The sequence below is a fragment of the Notamacropus eugenii genome, chromosome 2 (genome assembly GCF_028372415.1).
Source record: "Notamacropus eugenii isolate mMacEug1 chromosome 2, mMacEug1.pri_v2, whole genome shotgun sequence".
Taxonomy (NCBI): Eukaryota; Metazoa; Chordata; class Mammalia; order Diprotodontia; family Macropodidae; genus Notamacropus; species Notamacropus eugenii.
The window spans coordinates 409,919,307-409,943,895 of NC_092873.1; the positions used below are offsets into that span (position 1 = coordinate 409,919,307).

The following is a 24,589-nucleotide window of genomic DNA, read 5'->3' on the forward strand; positions in this document are numbered from 1 at the left end:
ACCCATGAACCTTGAAGGTTTCTTCATTTGTCAAGCAAAAGGATTGTACTAGAGCTGATCTCCAAAATTCTTCTAGCTCTAAAATCCTGATTCAGGCTACTGCTTTTTTCATGCCATTCTTGATCTTAAGGTGCTTACAATTGAACTGAAAAGACAGGGTATCTATAAGAGCATAATAATATGAAGAGTGACATACTGACAGCAAATTGGGGCACAATGCATTTGCTTTTTTATAGATCTTTTTTAGTGGACTCTTATTTATTATACATAAAATTAATGAAAATAATACCAAATCAACGTAAAAGACTCCGCTGAGAAATTTAGATTACTTCAGCCTCATAGATAAACATGAACTATGGACAATTCCACAACCTCCCCTGGTCTCTGCCTGTGATTATCAATATAGTCCTTCACTTCCATCTTTTATTTCCCAAGGTGTCATTATTCTGGCAGCTAATCATTTTGTCATTGTTCAGTCATGTCTGATACTCTATGACCCCGTTTGGGGTTTTCTTGGTAAAAATACTGGGGTGGTTTGCCATTTCCCTCTCCAGCTCATTTTACAGATGGAAACTGAGGCAAATAGAGTTAAGTGACTTGCCCAGGGTCACACAGCTAGTAAGTGTGTGAGGCCATATTTGAATCCAGGAAGTCTCAGGAACTCAGAGTCTTCCTGACTCCAGGCTTGGCACTTTTATCTACTCAAGCACCTAAATGCTGTAGCTAATCATACTTAACATTTACCATCAAAAATTGAATAAAAGACTGAGCTTCTATATTTCTTTTTGGATTGCTACCTGATTCCTTTAAGTACCAAATGTTAATTTCTATGGTTAGAGAGGTACTTCAGTACTTGAGTGAATCTCATTAGTGTGGATGATCTCAGAACTGTACATATCATAACCCACACATACCCCCTCATCCTATATAATTCTTTTCAATGTATATGATAAAAAATTTTTTTAAAGAATTTTCTTTACCCCTTCATTAAACTTTTTTATTTGCTGAAAAGAATATATTTTATTTTGGAATCATGTAAATATTACCACTACAACTACTAATTAACCTTTAGGAAATGGTCACACTGTACTTAAGTGACAAGCAGAGAATATTAAGATTTGGCAGATGGAGAAACAGGTTATTCCAGAAGTTAAAAAATGGTAACATGCATTTTAGAGAAAATAACCAAAGAAACTGAAAAGACTGGACTAATAAGAGTACAGAAGGTAGGATAATAAGCCCTTATATCTATCTAAGCCAAACCCATTTCTTTTTAGATTTACCTCCTGCTCTTCTCTTGTAAACTCTCTTCTGAAACCAAGCCTATCTTCCTACTGTCTCTTAATTACACTGCATTCATTACTCTCTGTTTTGCTTATACTGTTTCCTTCACCTTCCATATCTCCCCCACCCCCTGTTTATTTAAACACTGCCCATACTTGGCTTAACTCAACTGTTATTCATTCATTTAACAGATAGATATTTATTGAGAATCTGTTGTGTACATTCCATTGTGCCACATCCTGTGAGGAATATGAAGAAGCATAACACAAGATCCCTGTTTTCAAGGTGCTTAATAGAATCACTTATAGAATCACCAAGAAAAAATACAAACATGTAAAAATTTAATTGATAGTATTACATGATATAAGTTAGCATATGATTAAATGCAAATGAATGATAAATGTTAAAACTCCTAAGATGGATGAACTGCTATATTCTGCAATGGTCAAGGAAGGCTTTATAATGAAAGCAGGATCTGAATTGACTGGGAAGAATTTGTATATGAAGAGAAGAAGGAGAAAGGAATTCTGGTCTGGGAAAGCAGCATAAACAAAGATGAGAAAGCACATGTGTGAGTAGGCCAATCAGTTTGGAATGGAAAGTTCTTGTAGGGAATGGAATTATAGCATTTTATAGCTATAAGGGACTTTAGAGAGAATATTTTAGTTCAAATCTTGTCTTTTTATAGATGTTGAAACAGAATTTCAGATGGGTTGTGTTGTGTTAGACACAGCTACTTTTTGTTTAAGGTGTCATAGATTTAAAGCTGGAAGGGACCTCAGAGATCATATAGTTTAACCCCTTCATTATACAAATAAGGAAACTGAGATCCAGAGAAAGGTGACTTGCCCCACATTACCCAGGTGGGAAGATTACAGAGCTGGATTTTGAACTTAGGCCCTCTGACTCCACATCTACTGTCTTTCTGTTATATCACGCTACCTTTCCATTATGCTGCATCCCTTTCATCCAAGCTGGACACTGCCTTTAAAGAACTGATACTTTTCCAGAAGGGCTGATTGTAAGGAAAACTTTATTTTGTCTTTTCTCTTTGTTGTAGAGAAATGCCCACTACTGTACAAAACTGAAATCCCAGGATGATAGATACCCAAAGTATGAGAAGTGGACTTTGACTTTTTGTGAGTCCTAGCCAACCCTCCAGCCCAAGAAAGGAGTCTTGATAGGTTAGTAAATATCAGGGGGCTTCTAATCCAAGAAATCCTGTTATCCCTGGAAGCTAATTTCCTATCTGGGGACAAGAATGCCAGGCCTGAAAGCAGGAAAACTCTTTTTCCTGAGTTCAGATCTGACTTCAGACACTTACTGGATGTGTGACCCTGGCCAAATCACTTAACCCTGTTTGCCTTAGTTTCCTCATATGTAAAATGAGCTGGAGAAGAAAATGGCAAAGCACTCTAGTATCTTTGCCATTAAAACTGGCATCACATAGAGTTAGTCACTACTGAAAAATGACAGAACATCATGAGTTTCCTACATTTTACCTTCTACTTTGGATTGATCTATCCAATTTAAACAGAAACAGTTTAAACATTTATATGTATACCTACATATCATCAAACATATGTTAGCCCAGAGATGCATTAGAAGCCCAGCTGAGCAGAAGCTATTATGGTATCATAGATCTAGAAAGAACTGGAAAGGACCTCAGAGACCATCTAGTCCAACCCACTTATTTTACTGATAAGAAAACAAAGTAGTACAGCAGTGCAGTATACTCAAAAGAACAGTAGATTTGGAATCAGAGGTAAGTGATTTGCTCAGGGTCACATAGGTGGCATTTGAACTCAAGTTCTCTGATTCCAGATGTATTGGAAGACACATGCAGAGACACAGATTGGTAGAGAAAAAGAGCCAGATAGGAAGGGAAGACAAACAGAGAGAAGAAGGGGAAGAAATTGTGGGATAGAAGAAAAAAGGGAAATAGGGGACCACAGGGAGAGGAACCCAGCCCTGGGAAGGAATTTCTTGAGGAGGCAGGATTCTAGATCTGGCTGTTTAGAGGCTACTTATAATCCCTAGGAGTTCCATCTTGGGCTCCATCTCAGTGTCCAGAGATTTCCCACAATCCCCTCAGACTAATCCCTGAGCCCCCAGGATAACAGTGAGGATGCTACCCATAAAGCCTGGGTTACAAAGGCCCTTTGGGAATGTGGTGAATTGGAAAGGTAAAATCACAATCTGAGATAAAAGTGATTTCAGGTCACATCATTGGACTTGTATCTGAAAAGAAATTCTGGTATCTCTTGTAAGTGATCATCTAGTCTCTACTAGAAGGTCAGTGAGGGGAAACCTACTTTCTAAGTTAGTTTGGCACCGCTCTAATTATGAGTCATATCAGCAAGTCACTATAATCCTTACTGTGCCTTCCAGGCAGTCCCTCCACAATTCAGTTCTTTCCCAGGTTATTGCACTGATAATCCCAGGACTATTGCACTGACTAGACTCTCCTTCCTTCCCTCTTTTTGACCTCTTGATGAACCAGTTCAGTTCTATACTATCTTCTCTTGAATCCCTTGCCCTCTTGCCCTATTGCTGTACTTTACCTGCCAAGTCTCAACCTAAGATTACTCCTACCATACCGATTTCACTTGCTGCTGAATGAAACTTTAGAAAATCATAAAACACACTGCCTGGCTCCACTATAAATTTATGTTACATAGTTTCAACTGGGTCCTTGCTGCAGCAAGGCAGTCCTTTAAACCTTACTAATAGATTCACTAACCCATTAGATACAGCAGCTTTTCCAAATCTTTTCAGCCTTCTTCATGATTTCTCCTCCTCCCCCCAAGCTGAGAACAATGAAAAACGATGCCATTTGGAGAGAGTTCTGTCCTTTCCCCTCCTCATCTCATATCAGTCAGATGCCTTCCACTATTATCTCCTTCACCTCAGTGTCACATGAAGAGACAGAGGTCTCTCTTAGCCAAGACTAAGTCATCTGTATGCACAAATGATCCCATTCTATCCCATCTTCTCTAATAAATTGATCTCTATCATTTCCACTCTTTCCTTAATCTTCAACTTCCCCTGTCTACAAGGCTGCTCCCTTACATCCTCAAAAAGCCCTCACTTGACCTTTGTCCATCCCTGACTATTATCATCCTGTAATATTCCTCATTTTCATGGCTTAACTCCTGAGAAGGCCATCTACAAGTGATGTCTCCATTCCTTTCCTCTCAGTCTCTTTAACTCTCTGTAGTCTGGCTTCTGACTTTATCATCTAATTAAAACTGCTCTCTCCAGAGTTAGTAATGATCTCTTCATTTTCATATCTAATGGTCTTTTCTTAATTCTTATCCTTCTTTACTTCTCTGCAACATTTGACGCTATTGATCATCCTCTTCTCCAAGATACTCTTTCCTTTCTAGGTTTTTGCGACTGCTCTCTCCTGGTTATCTTACTTGTCCTGAATGCTTTTTCTTAGTCTTTTTTGTTGGTTCTTGATCCAGGTTGAGTCCACTAAGCTCCCTCAGACTCTCCCCTTCCACTAGGGGTTTTACTACCTCAAGGCATTCTCTCTCTCAGATTCTGACCTTCCTCTATGCTATTTCTCTTGGTCATCTCATCAGCTCCTGTGAATTCAATTATCATCTCTATGCAGATGATTCTCTGTCCAGCCCTAACTTCTCCCCTGACCTCATCTCACATCTCCAACTGCCTAATGGGCATCTTAAACCCAGAATCCCATAGATATCTTAAATTTAGCCTGTCTAAAACTGAATTCATGATTTTTCCTCTTAAATCCTCCCCTCCTCCTAACTTACCTATTACTGTTAAGGATACCGTTATCCTGCTAGTTGCCTAGGCTTTTCACATAAGTATTATCCTCTACTTCTCATTCTCTCACCCTCCATATCCAAACAGTCTCTCACCCTCCATATCCAAGTCCTACCAGTTCTACCTTTGTAGATGACCTTTATGCTGAGTCTTCATCCAGATAGCTTCAAAGTCCTGTTCTAGGCCTTCTTTTTTCCCCTCTTTTTGCTTTCTCTTGGTCATCAGTTTTCATGGGTCCAATTATCATATCTCTATGATTCCTACATAAACATATCCATCTCTCTTCAGTCTCTTGGTCTTCAGTCCTGCATTATCAACCATCTGCTGCATATCTCCACCTGGATGTCCTGTGGACATGTCAAATTCAACAAAGCCCATCCCTTTTCCTAATCTCCCTATTTCAGTGGAAGATTATCAAATACTTCCAGTAATTTAGGTTTTCAGCCTTGAGGTCATGTATTCTTCCCCCACTTTCTCTAATGTAATCTTGTTGATTCTACATCACTTGCAGCCATTCTTTTCTCCCTACTCACATGACTGCCACCCTAGGTCTGACCCTTTTGATCTCATACCTTTTCTACTGTACTAGCTTCCTAAGTGGTCTTATCTTCAGTCTCTTATCTTCAGTCTCTTCTCCAATCCAGTTGATCAAGGGAATGATAAATCTGTGCTTTAAGAAACTTTATTAGCTCCCAGTTTAGCCTTTTTAAATAAAATACAATATTTTTGGCATTTGAAGCCTTTCAAAATGACTTTGGTATATATGGGATAGCTGGATTTGAAGTCAGAACTAGTTTTTAGTCTCATTTCTGCTCCTGATTTCTTGTGTGACCATGGTTGAATTACTTAACTGGTCCTGACTTTTCTTGTCTTTAAAATGAGGGTATTAGACTAGATGACCTCTGAGGTCCTTTCCTCACACTCTAAATCTGTAGATTTAGATTTACTCTATATTACCACTCCTTATGTACTCTGTGGTCCAAACAAACTGGCCTATTTGCTGTCCTCTATATAATCACTTTGCTGCTCCAAACACAGTTTCTCCTCTTCTTGATATGCTCTTTCTCCTTACCTTCTTGGAATTTGTAGCTTTTTTCAAGGCTTAGCTCAAGTATCACCTCCAAGACTTTTCCTGACCCCCTCCCCACAGTTCTTAGTACCTCAACTTGTATGTCCTTCCCAAAATTACTTTGTATTTATTTTTCATATACTTGTGTACACATTGTTCCCTCTCCCCAAGAAGAATGTCTACTTACTTGAACAGAACCTAGCATAGTACCTGTAGTAGTCAGTCAATCAGTAAGCATTTATTAATTGCCTGCTATTTTGCCAAGCATTGTACTATGCATTGGGAACACAAAGAAAGGCAAAAAATAAACCCTCCCTTCAAAAAGAACTCACAGTCAGATGAAGAAAACAACATGTAAACAACTATGCATAAACAAGATAGATACAGGATAAATTGGAGATCATCTTGAAGGCACTAAGATTAAGGAAAGACTTCTTGTCAAAAGGGATTCTTTACTTAATAAATGCTTCTTGAATTGAATTAAATTGAAAGCTTCCTCTACCAGTGCACATTAGCAACTCTTGTCTGACTTTAAAGCCTTAGAGACTTGACTAAGGGTACTCAGAATTATACTAATGAGAAATCAAGGCTGAGAGAAGTTAAGAGATTTTCCTAGGGCCACATTGCTAGTAGGTACCAGAGGCAATATTTGAACCAGTCTTTCTTCCATCCTCACCTAACTATTCTCCTGTATCTCTTATGCCCTTTGTGGTTGAGAAGTGCCTACCCTTTTTCTACTCTTAACTCTCTTCTTAACCCTTACCATCTGGCTTCTGACATCATCATCTCATCACAGCTGCTCTCTCCTATGTTACACTGACCTTTTAATTGCCAAATCCTTTTCTCAGTCCTCATTCTTCTTAACTTCTCTGCTGCCCTTGACATTGTTGATCACTCTCTTCTTGTTACTTTCTTCTCTCTAGGATTTTGGGACACCACTCCTGGTTTTCCTCCTACCTCTTTGATTGATTCTTCTCATTTTGCTTCTCTCAATCAACATCCAGATCACACTTTCTAATCATAGAAGTTCCACAGAGTTCTATTCTGTTCTGCTTTCTCTTTTCCCCATACTGCTTCACCTGGTGATAACAGTTCACATAGATTTAATTATCATCTCTATGCTGATGATTCTTAAATCTACCTACCCTATCTATATCTCTCTGCTGACTTCCAGTTTCATATGTCTAGCTGTCTTTCAGACATCTCAAAACTGGATGTTCAGTAGACATTTTTAAAATAAGTTTTTATTGATATTTTCTGTTTCTTAACATCCCCATAATTATTCCATGTGTCTGTTATCTTCCTCTTCCCAGAGAGCCATTCCATATGACAATTTCAGTAAACATCTTAAACTCAAAATGTCTAAAAATGAGTTCATCATCTTTTCTCCTAAACCTTTTCACAATCCTAACTTCTCTGTCCCTGTAAAGCTAACACACTTTCTGGTCTCCCAGCCTCATAACCTAGGTATTATCCTGTATTCTTCACCCCCCTATATGTAACCTGTTCCAAGATCTGTTGTTTCACTTTTGCAGTATCTCTCTAACATGTTGCCTTTTCACCTCATACTGCCATCATTCTGGTACAGGCCCTCATCACCTCATACTTAGACTTTTGTAATACCTTGCTAGTGGGTCAACCTGTCTCAATTCTCTCCCTACTTCAATCCACCCTCCGTTCAGCTACCAAAGTGATTTTCCTAAAGTATAGGTCTGATCATGGTTTCTCATGTAGTTGAGCCTACTCAGTCAATATCCTGTCACCAGTAGGATCAAAATCCTAGACCTGCTGCCCCTAGTGCCTGAAATGCTTTCCCTCTTCTCTGTTTCCCTAGTTTCCTTCTAGTCCCAGCTAAAATCCTATCTACTATAGGAAGCATTACTCAACCAACTCCTCTTAATTCTAGTGCCTTCCCTCTGTTAATTTTTTCCCCTTTATCTTGTTTATAGTTTGTATGTATTTGTTGGTTTTTTCCTCCATTAGATTATGAATTCCTTAAGGGCAGGAATTGCTTTTGCCTCTTTTTGTATTCCCAGCACTTAGCACAGTGCCTGAAACATAGTAAGCACTTAATGCATATTTATTGACTGACTTTCTGACTCCAAGGTCCACCTTGGTACTATACGCCACTGGATTGCCTCTTGTCTTAACACATATTAGGACCTAAATAAGTGTTTGTTGAATTGAATTGTGCAGTTTTCTTCAAGCCAAGTGTTTACATTGACTCCTAGTTGTTGGGGGTGTAAGCTCAGTTCCATGTGGACAGTCTCGGGCGGGTAAAGTTGAGGACTTCTAAACCTTAGAGTTCTCATGAGGCCCCCCAGGGAACAGCAGGGAATTGAGGTGTGAGACCGAGCTATCTTGTGCATTTCCACCTCTTCCCGTGAGAAAAGTGCTGGGAGAGAGCATCCCCGCCCTCGAGATTGGCCCAGATCTGAGCACACCTATTGTTATCTAACAGGCACGGTATTCAGGTGCAAACTATGCAGCTGGAGAGCTTAAGTAGGGTCAGGAAAGCCTGAAGGCACTCTTAGCGCTGAGGGACCCTTACAGGACAGAAGGCCCCTCTCCCCTCTCTCCCCACTTCCACTTCTGCTTTCATTCTCTTACTGTAAGATCTTTGCCTCCTTGGGAGATTTCTCTCTCTCCTAAGGAAGAGGTCCCCCTGCACATGTAACCAAGACCCTGAATAAAGCCTAACCCTTGTTCGACTCTGGAAAGTCTCTTCTCTCATACGTTTATCCGGTTTGGCCAGCCGAAGACCTGCGATAGGTAAGGTAAGACTCGGGTAGCCCTCAGGCCTCTAGGCCTGGCACCTAGTCAGTTTCATTTAATAAATTAACAATATGGTACATTGGAAAGAATATTGTCTTTGGATTCAGGAAATCTGGATTCAAACTCTGACTTTGCCATTTACTTTGTCATTTATTTCTATGAATGTTGTCAAGTCATTTAAATCATTATTGGCCTCGGTTTCCTCAACTGTAAAATGAGGATAATAATAGTACCTATTTCATAAGGTTGTTAGTGAGGATCAAATTAAAGCCTGGAACATAGTAGGCACTTAACAGATGCCTGTTCCATGAACTTCTTCCCTACACACAGTTTTAACTATTGATTTTGTTTGCACAAAAAACATTTTAATTTTCAAATTCTCCATTTTAAATCCTCTGATCCTCTCTATCCTTTATTTGATCAAGAACTCTTTCCCTCTTCCTGGATATGAAAAGTATCTCCTTCTTGAACTGTTTCCATTCCTACATGGAAAGATAATATTTGTAACTCTTGAGACTTTTCTCAGTATTTGGGTAGTTGGAGAGATTATACATAGATAGATAGATAGATAGATAGATAGATAGATAGATAGATAGGGATGATATCTAAAAAAATAAAATTAAGGGGTGAGAGGAATATATTGGGAGGAGAAAGGGAGAAATGGAATGGGGCAAATTATGTTTCATAAAAGAGGCAAGAAAAAGCTTTTTCAATGGAGAGGAAAGGGAGGAGGTGAGAGGGAAAAAGTGAAGTTACTCTCATCACATTTGGCTTAAGGAGGGAATAACAGGCACACTCAATATGGTATGAAAATCTATCTTACACTACAGGAAAGCAGGAGAGAAGGGGACAAGTGGGGTGGGGGGATGAAGGGCAAATGAGAGGAGGGAGTAATTAAAAGTAAACACTTTAGGGGAGGGACAAGGTCTAAAGAGAGAATAGAATAAATGGGGGGCAGGATAGGATAGAGGGAAATATAGTTAGTTTTTCACAGCGTGTCTATTATGGAAGTTTTGAACAAAACTATACATATATATTGAATTGCTTACCTTCACAGTGGGGATGTGAGGGAAGGGAGAAAGGGAAAGAAGTTGGTACTCAAAGATCTAGGAACGAATGTTGAGAATTGTTTTTGCATGCAACTGGGAAATAAGAAATATAAGTAATGGGGTATAGAAATCTATCTTGCCCTACAAGAAAAGACAGAAGATGGGGATAAGGCAAGGGAGTGGTGTGATAGGAGAGAGGGCAGATAGGAGGCAGGTGTAATCAGAATGCATAGTGTCTTGGGAGGGGGGAGAGATGGGGAGAAAATTTGAAACTCAAAATCTTGTGGAAATGAATGTTGAAAACTAAAAATAAATAAATTAATTTTTAAAAAGTATCTCCTTCCTTGCTCCTCTGGTATGTTTATGCTGTATTAGATCCTATTTCCATTTGGCACTGTCCTGGGACATAGTATGAGATGTTGATCTATTTTCTAGCAGTTTTTGTGTGAGTGAATTTTTAACCCAGAAAAATTGAGTGACACCTTTTGTTTATCAGACACTGCGGTTTTCTTGCTTCTAGGTTTTGTGTACCTAACATCCCACTAATTATTATTATTATTATTATTATTATTTTTTGAAACTTGGTCTCCTTATCTCACCCAGGTTGGAAGTGTGGAGATCTCATCTCTTTGCTGATGGTCATAGAAAATTTTGACCTGTTCCTTTTTTCCTACCTGGGCTAGTCTGTTCCTCATTATGACCCTTGTTAGGTGCCCACTTCCCACCCCCTAGTGTCCTACTAAATGTTTCTTGTTGCTTTGGGACACATGATAAAACCAACTTTTCAAACTCTTTTATTTGCTTCTCTAAGGAGAATCTTGAGTCCTCTTTCAGTTTTACAGCAGTTTCCTTTTGTCTTCTGGTTTAATTTATAGTGAGACTATTGAAATCAGTATCATTCATTTATTTAACTAGTATGTCCATTCATTAGTCCCTGACCAAGTTTCTTACCTTCATCATAGAAACAATTCAGTTGATGTTTCTAGGTCATCTAGTAGCTATTGTGATCCATAGAACCATTTGTCCCCCGTTTCTGTCCTTACTAAAGATGTGGAAGGAATATGGGACTAAGGACCATTTTGTATTTTTCTTTGTTATGTGGATTGCCTTTGACAAATAATTCATCATTTGGTGACCAACCTACTGAAGAGGAGTCTCTTCATATTTAGCTAGTCTGGTAAGGAAACAGATATAATTCATTCCCAGGAATGTTGTTGTTCATTTATTCAGTAATGTCCAACTCTTCATGACCTTGTATTGGGTTTTCTTGGCAAAGATCTGGCATAGTTTGCCATTTCCTTCTCCAGTGGATTAAAGCAAACAGAGGTTAAGTGACTTACCCAGGGTCACACAGTTAGTGAGTATCTGAGACCAGATTTGAATTCAGGTCTTCCTGACATCAGGCCCAGCATGCTATCTACTGAGCCACCCAAGCTACCTCTTGCTTGCCAAGAGTGTATTGGAGGTCTTTTCTCCATTGTAGAATCTGCTATAGTTGGTACTATTCTAGCATAACCTTCAGAAACCTCACACCTTTACACCATGGTGAGATATTGGAATAGGATTTTAATGGACGTTAGTCCATTAATATTGCTTTTTTGGTTCTAAGTCAGATATACGACTAGACTATTATGAAAGTATAATTGATAAAACTCAGTGACTGATTGCATGTTTGTGGAAGCCAAAGGTTTTTCATTGCTGATTTTGAGATTTTGATACTCATGCCTGGGAGAGGAACCTTAAGTAGTGACAGAAATAGAAGAATTATCTTTTTTTTTTTTTAAGTTTCATATTCTCTCCCTTTCTCCACTCCCTTCCTCAGCTATTCATAAGGTGAGAAATATAGTATCATTATGCATATACTCATGCAAAACATATTTCCTCATTAGCTGTGTTTCAGGAAAAAAAATAAAGGAGGAGGGAGGATATGCCTTAATCTGTACTCAAGTCATTAGTTCTCTGTGGTGCATCATTATATTGATCAGTTACTAAATCTTTCTCAGTTAATTTTCCTTACAATGTCACTGTTACTGTGTGGATTGTTCACATGATTCTCCTGTTTCACTTTGCATCAGTTCATATACATTTTCCCAGGTTTTTCTGAAACCATCTGCTTCATTATTTCTTACAGTACAGTAATATTCCATCACATTCATATACCATAACTTGTTCAGCCATTTTCCAGATGATGGACATCCCCTCAGTTTCCAGTTCTTTGCCACCACAGAAAGAGAATGCTATAAATATTTTTGTACATAATGGTCCTGTTTCTTTTTTGTTCCATCTCGGGGCATAGACCTAGTAGCAAGATTGCTGGTATGCATGATTTTATAGCTCTTTGGGGATAGTTCCAAATTCTTCTCTAGAATGGTTGAACTATTTTATGGTTCTACCAATAGTGCATTAGTGTACTATTTTCCACATCCCTGACATCATTTGTCATTTTCCTTTTTTGTCATCTTTGCCAGTAGCTGTGAGGAGTACCTCAGAGTTGTTTTAATTTGCATTTCCCTAGTTATTGGTGATTTAGAGCATTTTTCATAGGACTAATGGTAACTTTGATTTCTTCTGAATATTGCGTATTCATATTCTTTGACTATATATCATTAGATAACAGATCCTATTTTTATAAGTTTGGTTCAGTTCTCCATATATTTGAGAAATGAGACCTTTATCACAGTAAGTTGCTGCAAAAATTGTTCCCCAGTTCCCTACTTTTTTCCTAATTTTGGCTGCCTTGGTTTTCTCTGTGCAAAAGTCTGTTAGTTTTATATGATCAAAATTATCCATTTTACCTCCTGTGGACTTCTCTGTCTCTTGCTTAGTCATGAAATCGTCCCATAACTATATATCTGATTGGTAATTTCTTCCATACTCCCCTAATTTGCTTATAAAATCACCCTTTATGTCTAAAACATCTAACCATTTTGAGCTTATCTTGGAATACAGTGTGAGGAGACTGGTCTATCCCTAATCCCTAGTTTCTGCCAGACTGCTTTACAGGTTTTCCAGCAGTTTTTGTCAAATAGTGGGATCTGGGATCTTTGGGTTTATCAAACACTAGACTATGCTACTTTGCTAATTTGCTTCTGTATATTGTGTACCTAATCTGTTCCACTGATTGACCACATTGTTTCTTACCCAGTAACAAATTGTTTCACTGATTACTGCTTTGTAATATTGTTTGAGATCTGGTACTTCTAGGCTCCTTCACATCTTCTTTTCATTCATTCCCTTGATATTCTTGATCATTTTTTTTCTCCAGATGCATTTTGTTATTATTTTTTCTAGCTCTATAAAGTAATTCTTTGGTAGTTTGATTGGTATGGCACTAAATGACTAAATTAACTTAGGTAATACTGCCATTTTTATTCTATTGGCTCAGCCTTTTCATGAGCAATTAATATTTCTCTATTTAGATCTGTTGTGTGAAGAATATTTTGAAATTGTGTTGATATAATTCCTGTGTGTCTCTTGGCTTGTGGATTCTCAAGTATTTTATACTGTCTACAGTTATTTTTAAATGGAATTTCTCTTTCTGTCTCTTCCTGCAGGATTTTGTTGGTAATGTGGAAATGCTGGTGATTTATGTGGATTTATTTTGTATCTGCGACTTTTCTAAAATTGTTCAGTTTCACCTAGTTTTTTAGTTGACTCTCCAGCCTGGGTTTAGAAGCTAACATTTCTATAGCACTTACAATATGCCAGGTACTGTGGTAAGCTCTTTACAGTTATTGTCTCATTTGATCTTCACAACAACCTGGGGAGGTAGATGTTGTTGTTATTATTATCACCCCCATTTTACAGGTGAGGAAACTGTGGCAAAAAGATTAAGGGACTTGCCTTGGGTCACACAGCTAGTAAGTTTCTGAGGCCAAATTTGAACTTGAGTCATCCCTGACTCCAGGCCTACTTGTAGCCACAGCACCACCTATCCAAAAATATACATTTAGTTTTCTCATTTTCTATGCTTATTTACTTCAGTTTCTTTTTCTTTCTTATATTGCTATAGCTAGCATTTCTAGTACAATACTGAATAATAATAGTGGTAGTTGAAAACCTTGCTTCGCCCCAGATCTTACTGGAAAGGCTTCTAGTTTATCCTCATTGGAATAAAGCTTTCTCTCGTTTTTAGATAGATGCTACTTATATTAAGAAAAATTCCATTTATTCTTGTGCTTTCTAGTGTTTTCAATAGGAATGAGTGTAGTAGTCTGTCAAGAGTTTTTCTGCATTTATTGGCATAACCATATGGGTTTGTTGTTATGGTATTGATATTGATGAGAGTTGTGGGGGGGGGGGAGTTTGAGACACCCCCCCCCCCCCCAGGACCAGAGTACAGGTGTGGATTGTCCTGAAAGAATTCACAGACTCAAGCATTCTTGTAGTCAAGGTAGAAAAGGTTTATTATGTTTTTCAACAGGCAAGAGTTCCTAGGGAACCTGCATAGGATATTCTATAGTAAAACATGTGCCAAATATGCTGACTAGGTGATTCAGGGCAGGATTAGGGAGTGGTTAGTTCTTAAAGCAACATGCATTTTTAGTATTTGCTGTACAGATATTTTACCCAGAGTTCATCAGGAAATAGCCCAAGGTGTGGCTACAGGGAGGTGTGGTTTTAGGTCTGAAACATCACTAAATCAACTAATGGTCAGGTCTGACTGAGAAATACCCAGGCTGCCCCCATCATTGTCTTCTTAGACAAGATAAACAAATGGGAGTATACATCTGTCTAAGCCTAAGATACATATGATTGGTCAGTGAGTAGTAAATACCTTTATGACCCAGTTCACAGCCAGTTCAGCCAATACACATCTGGTTCAAACTAATAAATTCTATAGGTACAGCTGGCTACTGCCAGGAAGAGAGATGAAAGGTTTTGCTCGGATGGGCTGTTCTTGGGCTGGGGAGAAACTGCCAGGGACAGTATTTTGAGGCTAGGGAGAAATGTGATTTTTAGAGAGAAAATGTGATTTTAGAATTGGGGTCCAAGCACCCCATCAGTATGTTTATTTATGCTTATAGTTTTCCTAATATTGAATCATCCCTGTATTCCTGGTATAAATCTAGGCTGGTCATAGTGATCAATTTATATTTTTTGTGACCATTCACCTATTTTACTTAGATTGTCAGTTTCATTGGCATGCAGTTGGGCAAAATAGTTCTTAATAATTGCTTTAATCTTATCTTCATTGGTTGTAACATTCACCCTTTTCATGTTTTATACTGATAATTTGATTTTCTTTTTAAAAAAATCTTTGTGATATATTGGTGTAAATTGATAGATAGAATAGATAGATAGAGCCTGATCTTTGTTTCCTATAATTTCCTTGCTAGTGTTCTTGTTAAAATTTTTGCATCATTATTCATTAGGGAAATTGCTCTATAGTTTTCTTTTTGCTTGCCTTTAAGTATCAGATTCCTTTACCTATTTTTTCCAAACAGTTTATATAATATTAGAATTAATTGTTCTTTAAATGTTTGGTAGAATTCATTTCAAAATCATCTGGTCTTGGATTTTTTTTATTTTTAGGAAGTTCATATATGGCTTATTCAATGTATGTTTCTAAAATAGAGTTAAGTATTCTGTTTCTTCTGTTAATCTGGGAAATTTATGTTTTTGTAAATATTCATCCATTTCATTTAGATTGTGAGTTTAATAGATATTTAGTTGGGCAAAGTAATTTCTACTAATTCCTTTAATTTCATCTTCATTGTTCATTTGTGCATTTCATTTTTTATACTGGCAATTTGGATTTCTTGTTTTTAAAAAACTAAATGAGTTAGTAGTTTATCTGTTTTATTTTTTCCCATAAAGCTAGTTCTTAGTTTTATTTATTAATCAATGTGGGGTTTTTTTTTTAACTTTCCAATTTGCTAATCTCTTATTTGGTTTTCAGGACTTCTATTTCAGTGTTTAATTGAGGATTTTTAATTTGTTCTTTTTCTAATTTTTTTAGTTGCATGCCCAACTTGTTGATTTGCTTTTTCTTTATTTATTGATGTAAGCATGTAGAGATAAATTTTCTTTTAAGTACTTCTTTGGCTGCATCCCACAAATTTTGATAGGTTACCTTGTTATTATCTTCAATGAAATTATTGATTTTTCTAATATTTATTCTTTGCCCCACTTTTTCTTTAGGATTATTTAGTTTTTCATCAATTTTTGATCACTGCTTCAAAGGCATTTTATTGAAAGTAATTTTTATTTCATTATGGTTTGAAAAAGGGCACATTTAGTATTTCTATTTTTCTGTATTTGTTTATGAGGTTTTTATGCCCTACGGTTGTTGTTGTTCTTCAGTTGTTTCAGTTGTGTCTGACTCTTTGTGATCCCACTTGAGATTTTCTTGTCAAAGATACTACAATGGTTTTGCCATTTCCTTCTGCTCATTATACAGATGAGGAATATGAGGCAAACAGGGTTAAGTGATTTCCCCAGAGTCATACAGTTAGTAAGTGTATTAGGTCAGATTTGAACTCAGGAAGATGAGACTTTCAGACTCCAGGCCCAGCACTCATTCACTGTGCCCCTTAGCTGCCCATATGCCCTAATATGTGCTCAAATTATGTGAAGGTACGGTGTTTGCCATTTATGAAGGTATACTCCTTTCTGTGTCTGTTTGGTTTTGGTATTCCCTAGAGGCCTGTTGTACCTAAGTTTTCTAAAATTCTGTTCATCTCTTTAACTTGTTTATTTTATGGTTAGATTTATCTAGGTCTGTGAGGGATAAATTGAGGTTTCCTACTAGAATAATTTTACTATTTTCTCCTGTAATTCATTTAAATTTTCTTTCAGGAATTTGGATGAAATGCCATTTGATCTGTATATGTTCAGTATTGATATTAATTCATTTTCTATGGTACCTGTTTAGCAAAATGTAGTTTCTTTGACTATCTCTTTTAATTATTTTTCAGTTGCTTTGTCTGAGATTATGATTGCTACCCTTGCCTTTTTTGCTTCAGATGAAGCATAATAGATTTTGTTCTAGCCCTGTATTTTAACTCTGTATGTCTCCTTCTGTTTCCAGTATTTCTCTTGTAAACAAATTATTGGATTCTGTTTTCTAATCCATTCTGCTATCCTCTTCTGTTTTGTGAGTGAGTTCATCCCATTCACATGCAATTATGATTGCTAACTGTGCATTTTCCTTCATCTCATTCTCTTCTATTTATCCTTCCTTTTTTTTTAACCTTGTCCCTTCCTCAAAAGTCTATTTTGCTTCTTACCTCTTCCTCCTTCATTCTGTCCTTATCATTGTGCACACCCCTTACCTCCTTTCCCAACCCCTTTCATTCCTACTTCCCTGTTTAAGTAAGATCAACTTCTCTACCCAACTGTGTGGGTGTATACACACACACACACACACACACACACACACACACACACACACACACACTTTTCCCACTTTCAGCCAGTTCAGATGAGATTCAGTTTCAAGCATTGCTTGCTTCCCTACCCTCAACCCCCATTTCTCCTTTCATTGCTTGTTTTCTGTGATATGATTTTCCACATTCTTCCTGTCCATGCCTTTTTCTCACCCTTCCATTCTTCTGTTGAGATTTTCCCAATATAATAGACTCATACCCATGCTTTCTCTTTAAGTAGACCCTTTCTACCTGCCCTAATGATAAAATTCTTAGGGGTTACATATATCACCTTCCCATATGGGAATGTCAACTGTTTAATCTTATAAAAGCCCTTATAATCCCATTCGTGTTTACCTTTTTATACTTCTCTTAAGTCTTATGTTTGAATGTCACATTTTCTGTTCAGCTCTGGTCTTTTCATCAGAAGTGTTTGAAAGTCTTCTAGTTCATTAAATGTCCATTATTTCCCCTGTAGGATTATACTCAGTTTTTCTGGGTAGGGTATTCTTGGTTGTAATCCTAACTCCTTGCCTTCAGGAATATCATATTCTAAACCCTCTGCTCCTTTACAATGATAGCAGCTATATCTTGTGTATATCTGGACTGTGGTTCCACAGTATTTGAATGGTTTCATTCTTTGAATTTGGCTTTAATATTCCTGGGAGTTTTCATTTGGGGATCTCTTTCAGGAGTTGATGAAAGGTTTCTTTCAATTTCTATTCTGCCTCCTAGGTCTAAGATATCTAGGCAGTTTTCCTTTATAATTTCTTGAAATATGATGTGTAGGCTCTTTTATGATCATTGCTTTTAGGTAGCCTAGTAATTCCTAAATTATTTCTCTTTAGTTCATTTTCTAGGTCAGTTGCTTTTCCTTTGAAGTATTTCACATTTTCTTCTATTTTTTCATTCTTTTGACTTTATTTTTTTTCTTGCTGTCTTATAGCTTCCACTTAAGCAGTTCCGATTTTTAAGGAGTTATTTTCTTTATTTGTAGTTTTTTTTTTTAAATGTCTTTTAACTTTTTTCATTTGGCCAATTCGGATTTTAAAGGAGTTATTTTCCTCAGTATTTTTTTTTTGGTACCTCTTTTACCATTTGACCAATTCTGATTTTTTAAGTTCTTCACTGTTTTTTAAAATAGTATTTTACATGTAAAGACAAATTTTAACATTCTTTTAAAATGTTTTTTTGAGTTCTAAATTTTCTTCTTTTCTTTTCTTCCCTGTCCCTAGAATGGTATGCAGTTTAATACAAGTTATATATATATATATATATAATAATGTAAAACATATTTCCATATTAGTCATGTTGTCTTCACTATTTTTATGCCTCTTTTACCAAGCTGTTAATTCTCTTTTCATATTTTTTTGCATTGCTGTCATTTCTTTTCATAACTTGTCTTCTACTTCTACTTCTGAGTTTTGAAATAATGGGGGTTTTTTGTTCTTTTTAAAACAAAATCTGTTTCTTTAGCTCTTTGAGGAATTCTTGTTAGGCATGTGTCCAGTGAGCATTTTACTTTGAGGATCTGAAATGTTTTCAAGCCATTATCTTTTTTTGTTGAGTATATATATATCTTAAGCTTCCTTTTCACCATAGTAGTTTTTTTTATGGTCATGTTTTATTTTGTTTTTTGGTTTTTGTTTTTGTTTTTTTTTTGTTATTGCTCATTTTTCTAGCCTATTTCTTGATTTTGGACTTTTATGTTAGAATTGGGCTCTGGTAACCTGGAAGATGAGGAGGGGGCATTGTCACTAGCCTGAGCTTCAGGCTTTCATATCCAGTGTTTTCACAGGTAGGTCTGGATGCCTGTAAATTTTGTGTTCTTGCAAAAGTGGTATGACTTGGGCTGTGAGTGCCCTCCTAGTATGTGCTTTGGTCCTTACCCAAATAGTACTCCCTCTTAGCTCATTTACTCCTCTCTTTCCAGAAACTTAAACCCATACTCAAGTGGGGCCTTTGCTTTGTAGGGCCTCTGCTCCATAGCCAGTGGTACTTCAAGAGTACCAGTACCCACTCTATATACCATATACTTCTCTTTCTATCTTCCTAAGGTGCCCTGGGTTGGAAAAATTAATCACTATGACTTTTTGTTGGTTGTTCTGCTCAAAATTTAGTTTGATGTACTTTTTCAAATTGTTTACAGAGGTGGGTTGAGAGGGCCCAACAGAATTGCTCACTTCACTCTGCTGATTTGATAACATGCTTTCCACATTGAGGAATTATGGACCTTATATGCAGGTTCGTAATTCTAGCCAGTCTTTGGTAAACTCTATGGTTCTACTTCTGTTTCATGGGATACAAGACAAAACAAGGCACTCTACTTCTGATAGCTACCTGATTGCTTGTGGTGGTATAGTAGACAGACAGCACTGACTTGGAGTGAAGAAGACCGGAATTCAAATATGGCCTTAAACACTTACTAGCTATGTGTCCTTGGACAAGTCACTTAACCTCTGCCTGCCTCAGTTTCCCGTGTTGTAAATAGGGATAATAAAAGTGCCTACCTCCTAGAATTGTTGTAAAGATCAGATGAGATATTAGTAAAACACTTAGCACAGTGCCCGGCATATAGGAGGCACTCAACAAATACTTGTTTGTTCCTTCCCTCCCTTCCTATCTTCCTTTCTTTCTTTCTTGCTTCCTTCTTTCCTAGTAATCAGCAGTGTAGACCTAAGTTTTTAGGAAGTCCAGGGACTAGCAATGTGGATATTATAGGATATTAAAGATAATTTGGTCCATTCATCTCATTTTACAGATAAGGAAAAGAAGCCTTATAGCATATCTTCTCATTATGTTTTTGATCATTTTGTTTTATCATTTAAGAACTGTTTTAGTGTACTAATGTACATGCTTCATATTTGTCTGGACAGGAGAACTGGAAGGAAAGAGCGTTAACTTCAAGAGTAGGCAGTATGAGCAAAGGCAAGAAGGTAGAACAGAGTAGAACAGAGAATTGAGAGTTGTCTACTTTTGACGGAAGTATAGACTATTTAAAAGGCACAGTGCTAGGTGTCTGTGAGATAAGGCTGGTCACCTGGTCTTTTCCTGAAGACCTACAGTACGGAAGATCCTGCTACCACCCCAGTTTATTCCATTTTTGGATAATTCTAAGTGTTAAGTAGTTTTTACGTACAGCAAACCTGAATGTTCTTTTTGGAAATTCTACCCTTTGCTCCTTCTTCTGCCTTCTGAGTACAAGCAGAATAATTTTAATCACTTTTTGACATGATAACCCGTTAGATGCTTGAAGATAATGATCATATCCTTCCTAATTCTAACTTTTTTCAGAGTAAACATCCCCACTATTGAAAAAGTGCAAGAAAGAAGTGATGTGGGTCTTAACTAGGGTGGTGATTCTGTAAGAAAAGAGGAAGAGAATATGTTATAAAATGCCATGAAGCAGAAACAATAGAATTCGGCAGTGAATTCAATATGTGAGTAGTTGAAGATGATGCAGTGACTGGGAGGATAATGGACAATAATAATAACAGGAAAGTTGGGAAAAGAGGAAGTTTTGAGGAAAGATAATGATTTCTATTTTAAACACACAGCCTTCTATTCTAGGTTGTCACCTTGTCTCAAGTTTCTCCCTTCTTCAAAATCCATCCTCCTCTTAGTTATCAAAGTAATTTTCCTAAAAGCACAAGTCTGATCATATCACCAGCTTATTCAGTGGACTACAGTGGCTCCTTATTACCTCTACCATCAATTATAAAATCCTCTGACTTTTAAAGCCTTTTAAAGCCTGGCCCTTTCCTTCCTGAGTTTTGATTACTTTTAAGGTACTATGTTAACTTGGTTAGACTGCTTATTTTTAGCATGTTTATCTACTTTCCCCTGTATATCTAGTATATACATATATATTATTTCCCTCTCTCCTCCATGTGGAGTCCTCTTATTGTCAGTTGCCCAGAACAATTCTGAAGATAAATGACCATTTGCCAAAAGTGGAAGGAAAGGCATATGTAGACACTAACCAATCATCTTTGAAGTTATGCTCCTTAGGTGCACTTATGTTGTAAACGCTTGGAATTCTGACCTTTATTGGGAGTAGTTTGCTTATATCATCACTTAAGCTCTATCAGTAAAATATTGGTAGCAGTAGAGTGAATAAAGGGAATTGTGCACAACATTATGCTATGTTTTCTATTTCATTTGTTTTGTTTTTATACCTTATCAGTTATCTATGACAGCTAATCTACTCCCAGGGCTCGACTAAAAAATAATAGAAATAATAATTACATTCTTTATAGGTTGCATAAAAAATCTATTACCTGGTAGCTAACTTTTCAGCAGCTGTCTACAACTAGCTATTGAATCATTGAATAACACAATATTTCTTTAGGTCCATGTTAATAGCATCATAATATTTAAAGTTGAAAGGAACCCTAGAGATTAGTCCATCCACTTCTAAGTTCAGGAGCAGTTGAGAGTGATTTGTCCAAGGTCATCCAGGTATGGTACATAAAATATAAAGGAATATAAACTAGATCCACAGAAAGGGATATAGTCTTAAGCAAGTGAATGATAGAGTAGAAAAAAATAGGGAATTTGGTCCCTGATAGATGATTTGGGTTTTAGGTTTACTCTGAATAGCAGGGACTGAGTTCTTTTATACCAAGTCCAGCCCTTTTTCTATATACTTGACTGTGAAACCTAGAATCATAGTTCTTACCTCATTTTACCTCAGATGAAACTGAGGATTGGTATAGCATTTACCTGAGTTCATGCTGTCTTGTAGCATATCTTCAAGAATTTGAATTCATTTCTATGCCATAATCAAGCGTTAGGTTCTTGTATAGGAATAAGAATGATAATAGTACCATATATAATGGTATTCTATTGTATTGTCACATATATTGTCTTACCTGTTCAGTTCCCGCCTGAGACACTTACTAGCTTTGTCATGGTAAGCAAGTAGCTTAACCTCTCTCGGTCTCAGTTTTTTCATCTGTAAAATGGTAGTAATAATAATAGCACTTACCTCCTAGGGTTTTTGCGAGGCTCAAAGGAGATAATATTTATATAGTTGCTGCTTTGCAAATTTTAAAGTGCTTTACAAATATTTTAGAATGTTATGGTATATGAATGCAATAAAATACTACTGTGTATTAATATTATTATAGCACAATAATATTCTCTAGCATTCATGTTCCATAATTTATTTAGCCATTTCCAAATCAAGATATCTACTTTATTTTCAGTTTTTTGCTACTACAAAAAAGTGCTGCTGTAAGTATATTGTCCCAAACTCTCTGCTGATCCCCAATCACACACCTCCAACTGCCTTTCAGACATCTCAAACTAGAAGTCCAGTAGACATCTTAAACTCACTGTGTCCAAAACAGAACTTGTTATTTTTAACCCTAAATCCTGTTCAACCCTCCACCTTCCCTGTTACTGGACAGGGCAGCAGCATCCTGCCAGTCCCTTGGGTTCCTAAGTAAAGAGTTATCTCAGACTCCTCACTATCTCTTGCCCTCCCCACTCCCCTATCCAATCTGTTGCTAAGGCCTGTTGATTTCACCTTTGCAGCATCTCTCATATACATATTCATATGCATATGAGTATGTATGTTTCTTTTTTCTAACACATTTTGTAATGTAGGCCCTCATTATCTCATGCCTAGAGTACCTGTCTCAAGTCTCTCCAGCACACCACACACACACACACACACACACACACACACACACACACACACACTCTCTCTCTCTCTCTCTCTCTCTCTCTCTCTCTCTCTCTCTCTCTCTCTCTCTCTCTCTCTCTGTCTCTCTCTGTCTCTGTCTCTGTCTCTCTCCCTCTCTCTCCCTCAATAACCTCCAGTGGATTCCTGTTGCCTTTCAGGACTAAATTAAAAATCCTGTTTGGCATTCATAGCCCTTCATAACCTCGTTTCTTCCTACTTTCCAGTCTTACTCCCCAGTACATATTATTGAATACAGTGACACTAGTCTCCATTCCGTTTTCTCTGGTTGTCCTCCATGCTTGGAATGCTACTCCCTCCTCTGCTCTGCCTGCTGACAATCCTGGTTTCCTTTAAGTCCCAAATAAAATCTCATCTTTTGCTGAAAACCTTCCTCAACCTATCTTAATTCTAGTGTCTTCCTTCTGTTAACTGTTTCTCATTTATCCTGTATATAGCAGACTTTGTGTATACTATTTATATGTTTTCTTCCCTATTAGGTTGTGAGCCTCTTGAAGGCAGGGAGTGTCTTTTGCCTCTGGCACATAGTAGGTGTTTAATGAATGTTGATTGATTGATTAGAGTATATACTTAGCAGTGGTATCTTTAGGTCAAAGAATATTGACTTTTTAGTGATTTTCTTTGCACAACTTCAAGTTGCTTTTCAAAGTGATTACAATTTTTTATAGCTCTACCAACAATGCATCAGAGTGTGCATCTTTTCACAGCCCTTCAAGTATTGACTCTTTCACAGTTGTGTATTTTGTATTTCAAATTCTTATCATATATTTGATACAGAAACTTGTGATGGGCATGATTGTTAACTTATTTTATTTTTAATTTCAGGTTCTTCAGCAAAAGCACTTGTTAGCTTAAAAGGTAAGAAGTGTGATTAAAAACATGGCCTAAATTAAGGATTGATCATTAACCAATTAAAATTAATCTGCATGTGCACTTTATTGCAAAGCAGTTTTAGAAATACAGCTTCCATAATGTCATTAATTGGTTCCACGGAAATTAGGTAAAATGGTAGTATAGGAGATTATTACATAGACCCAGTGTTTATAAATATGATTGACTAAGCAATATTTCCATAAACTTATGCATTTTATAGTGAAGAGCTATAATGTAGGTAGGATGTTATTGCAAGTTCATGTGGTATATACCCATAATTTCTGTTCTTTTCTATTAATAGATATTAATCTGATACATTTACGCCTCTCTTTATTATTTAGATAATGTGAGCACTTTTGATTTATACAATATAATTTAGATGGATTAATCATTACATATGTAAGAAACTTAATTCAATTGAATTTAATAAATATTTTTCAAGTGTTTATTCTGTACAGGGCACTAGTGACACATACATTAGATAAGATGCGGATTCTGCCTTCGAGGAATTGTTATCACTAGGCCACAATGGTGGGAAACCTACAGCCTCAAGGCCACATGTGACCTTATAGGTCTTTGGATCCTTTTGACAGAGTCTAAGTTTTATGGAACAAATTCTTTTATTAAGGAGATTTGTTCTATGAGTTTGGATTCAGTCAAA

At 36.9% G+C, this 24,589-nt stretch overlaps 1 protein-coding gene across 2 annotated transcripts in view; it reads left to right on the forward strand.

Moving 5' to 3' along the window:
* LIN9 (lin-9 DREAM MuvB core complex component) overlaps nucleotides 1-24,589 on the forward strand; it is a 75,534-nt gene that overhangs the window by 2,900 nt on the left and 48,045 nt on the right. For both annotated transcript variants that reach the window (XM_072647692.1, XM_072647693.1), the window contains exon 2: nucleotides 23,881-23,913. Coding sequence is in view for 1 of the 2 variants with exons in the window: in XM_072647693.1 (XP_072503794.1) it covers nucleotides 23,881-23,913 (33 nt within the window). In the remaining variant the exon portion in view is untranslated. The remainder of the gene's footprint in view (nucleotides 1-23,880; nucleotides 23,914-24,589) is intronic.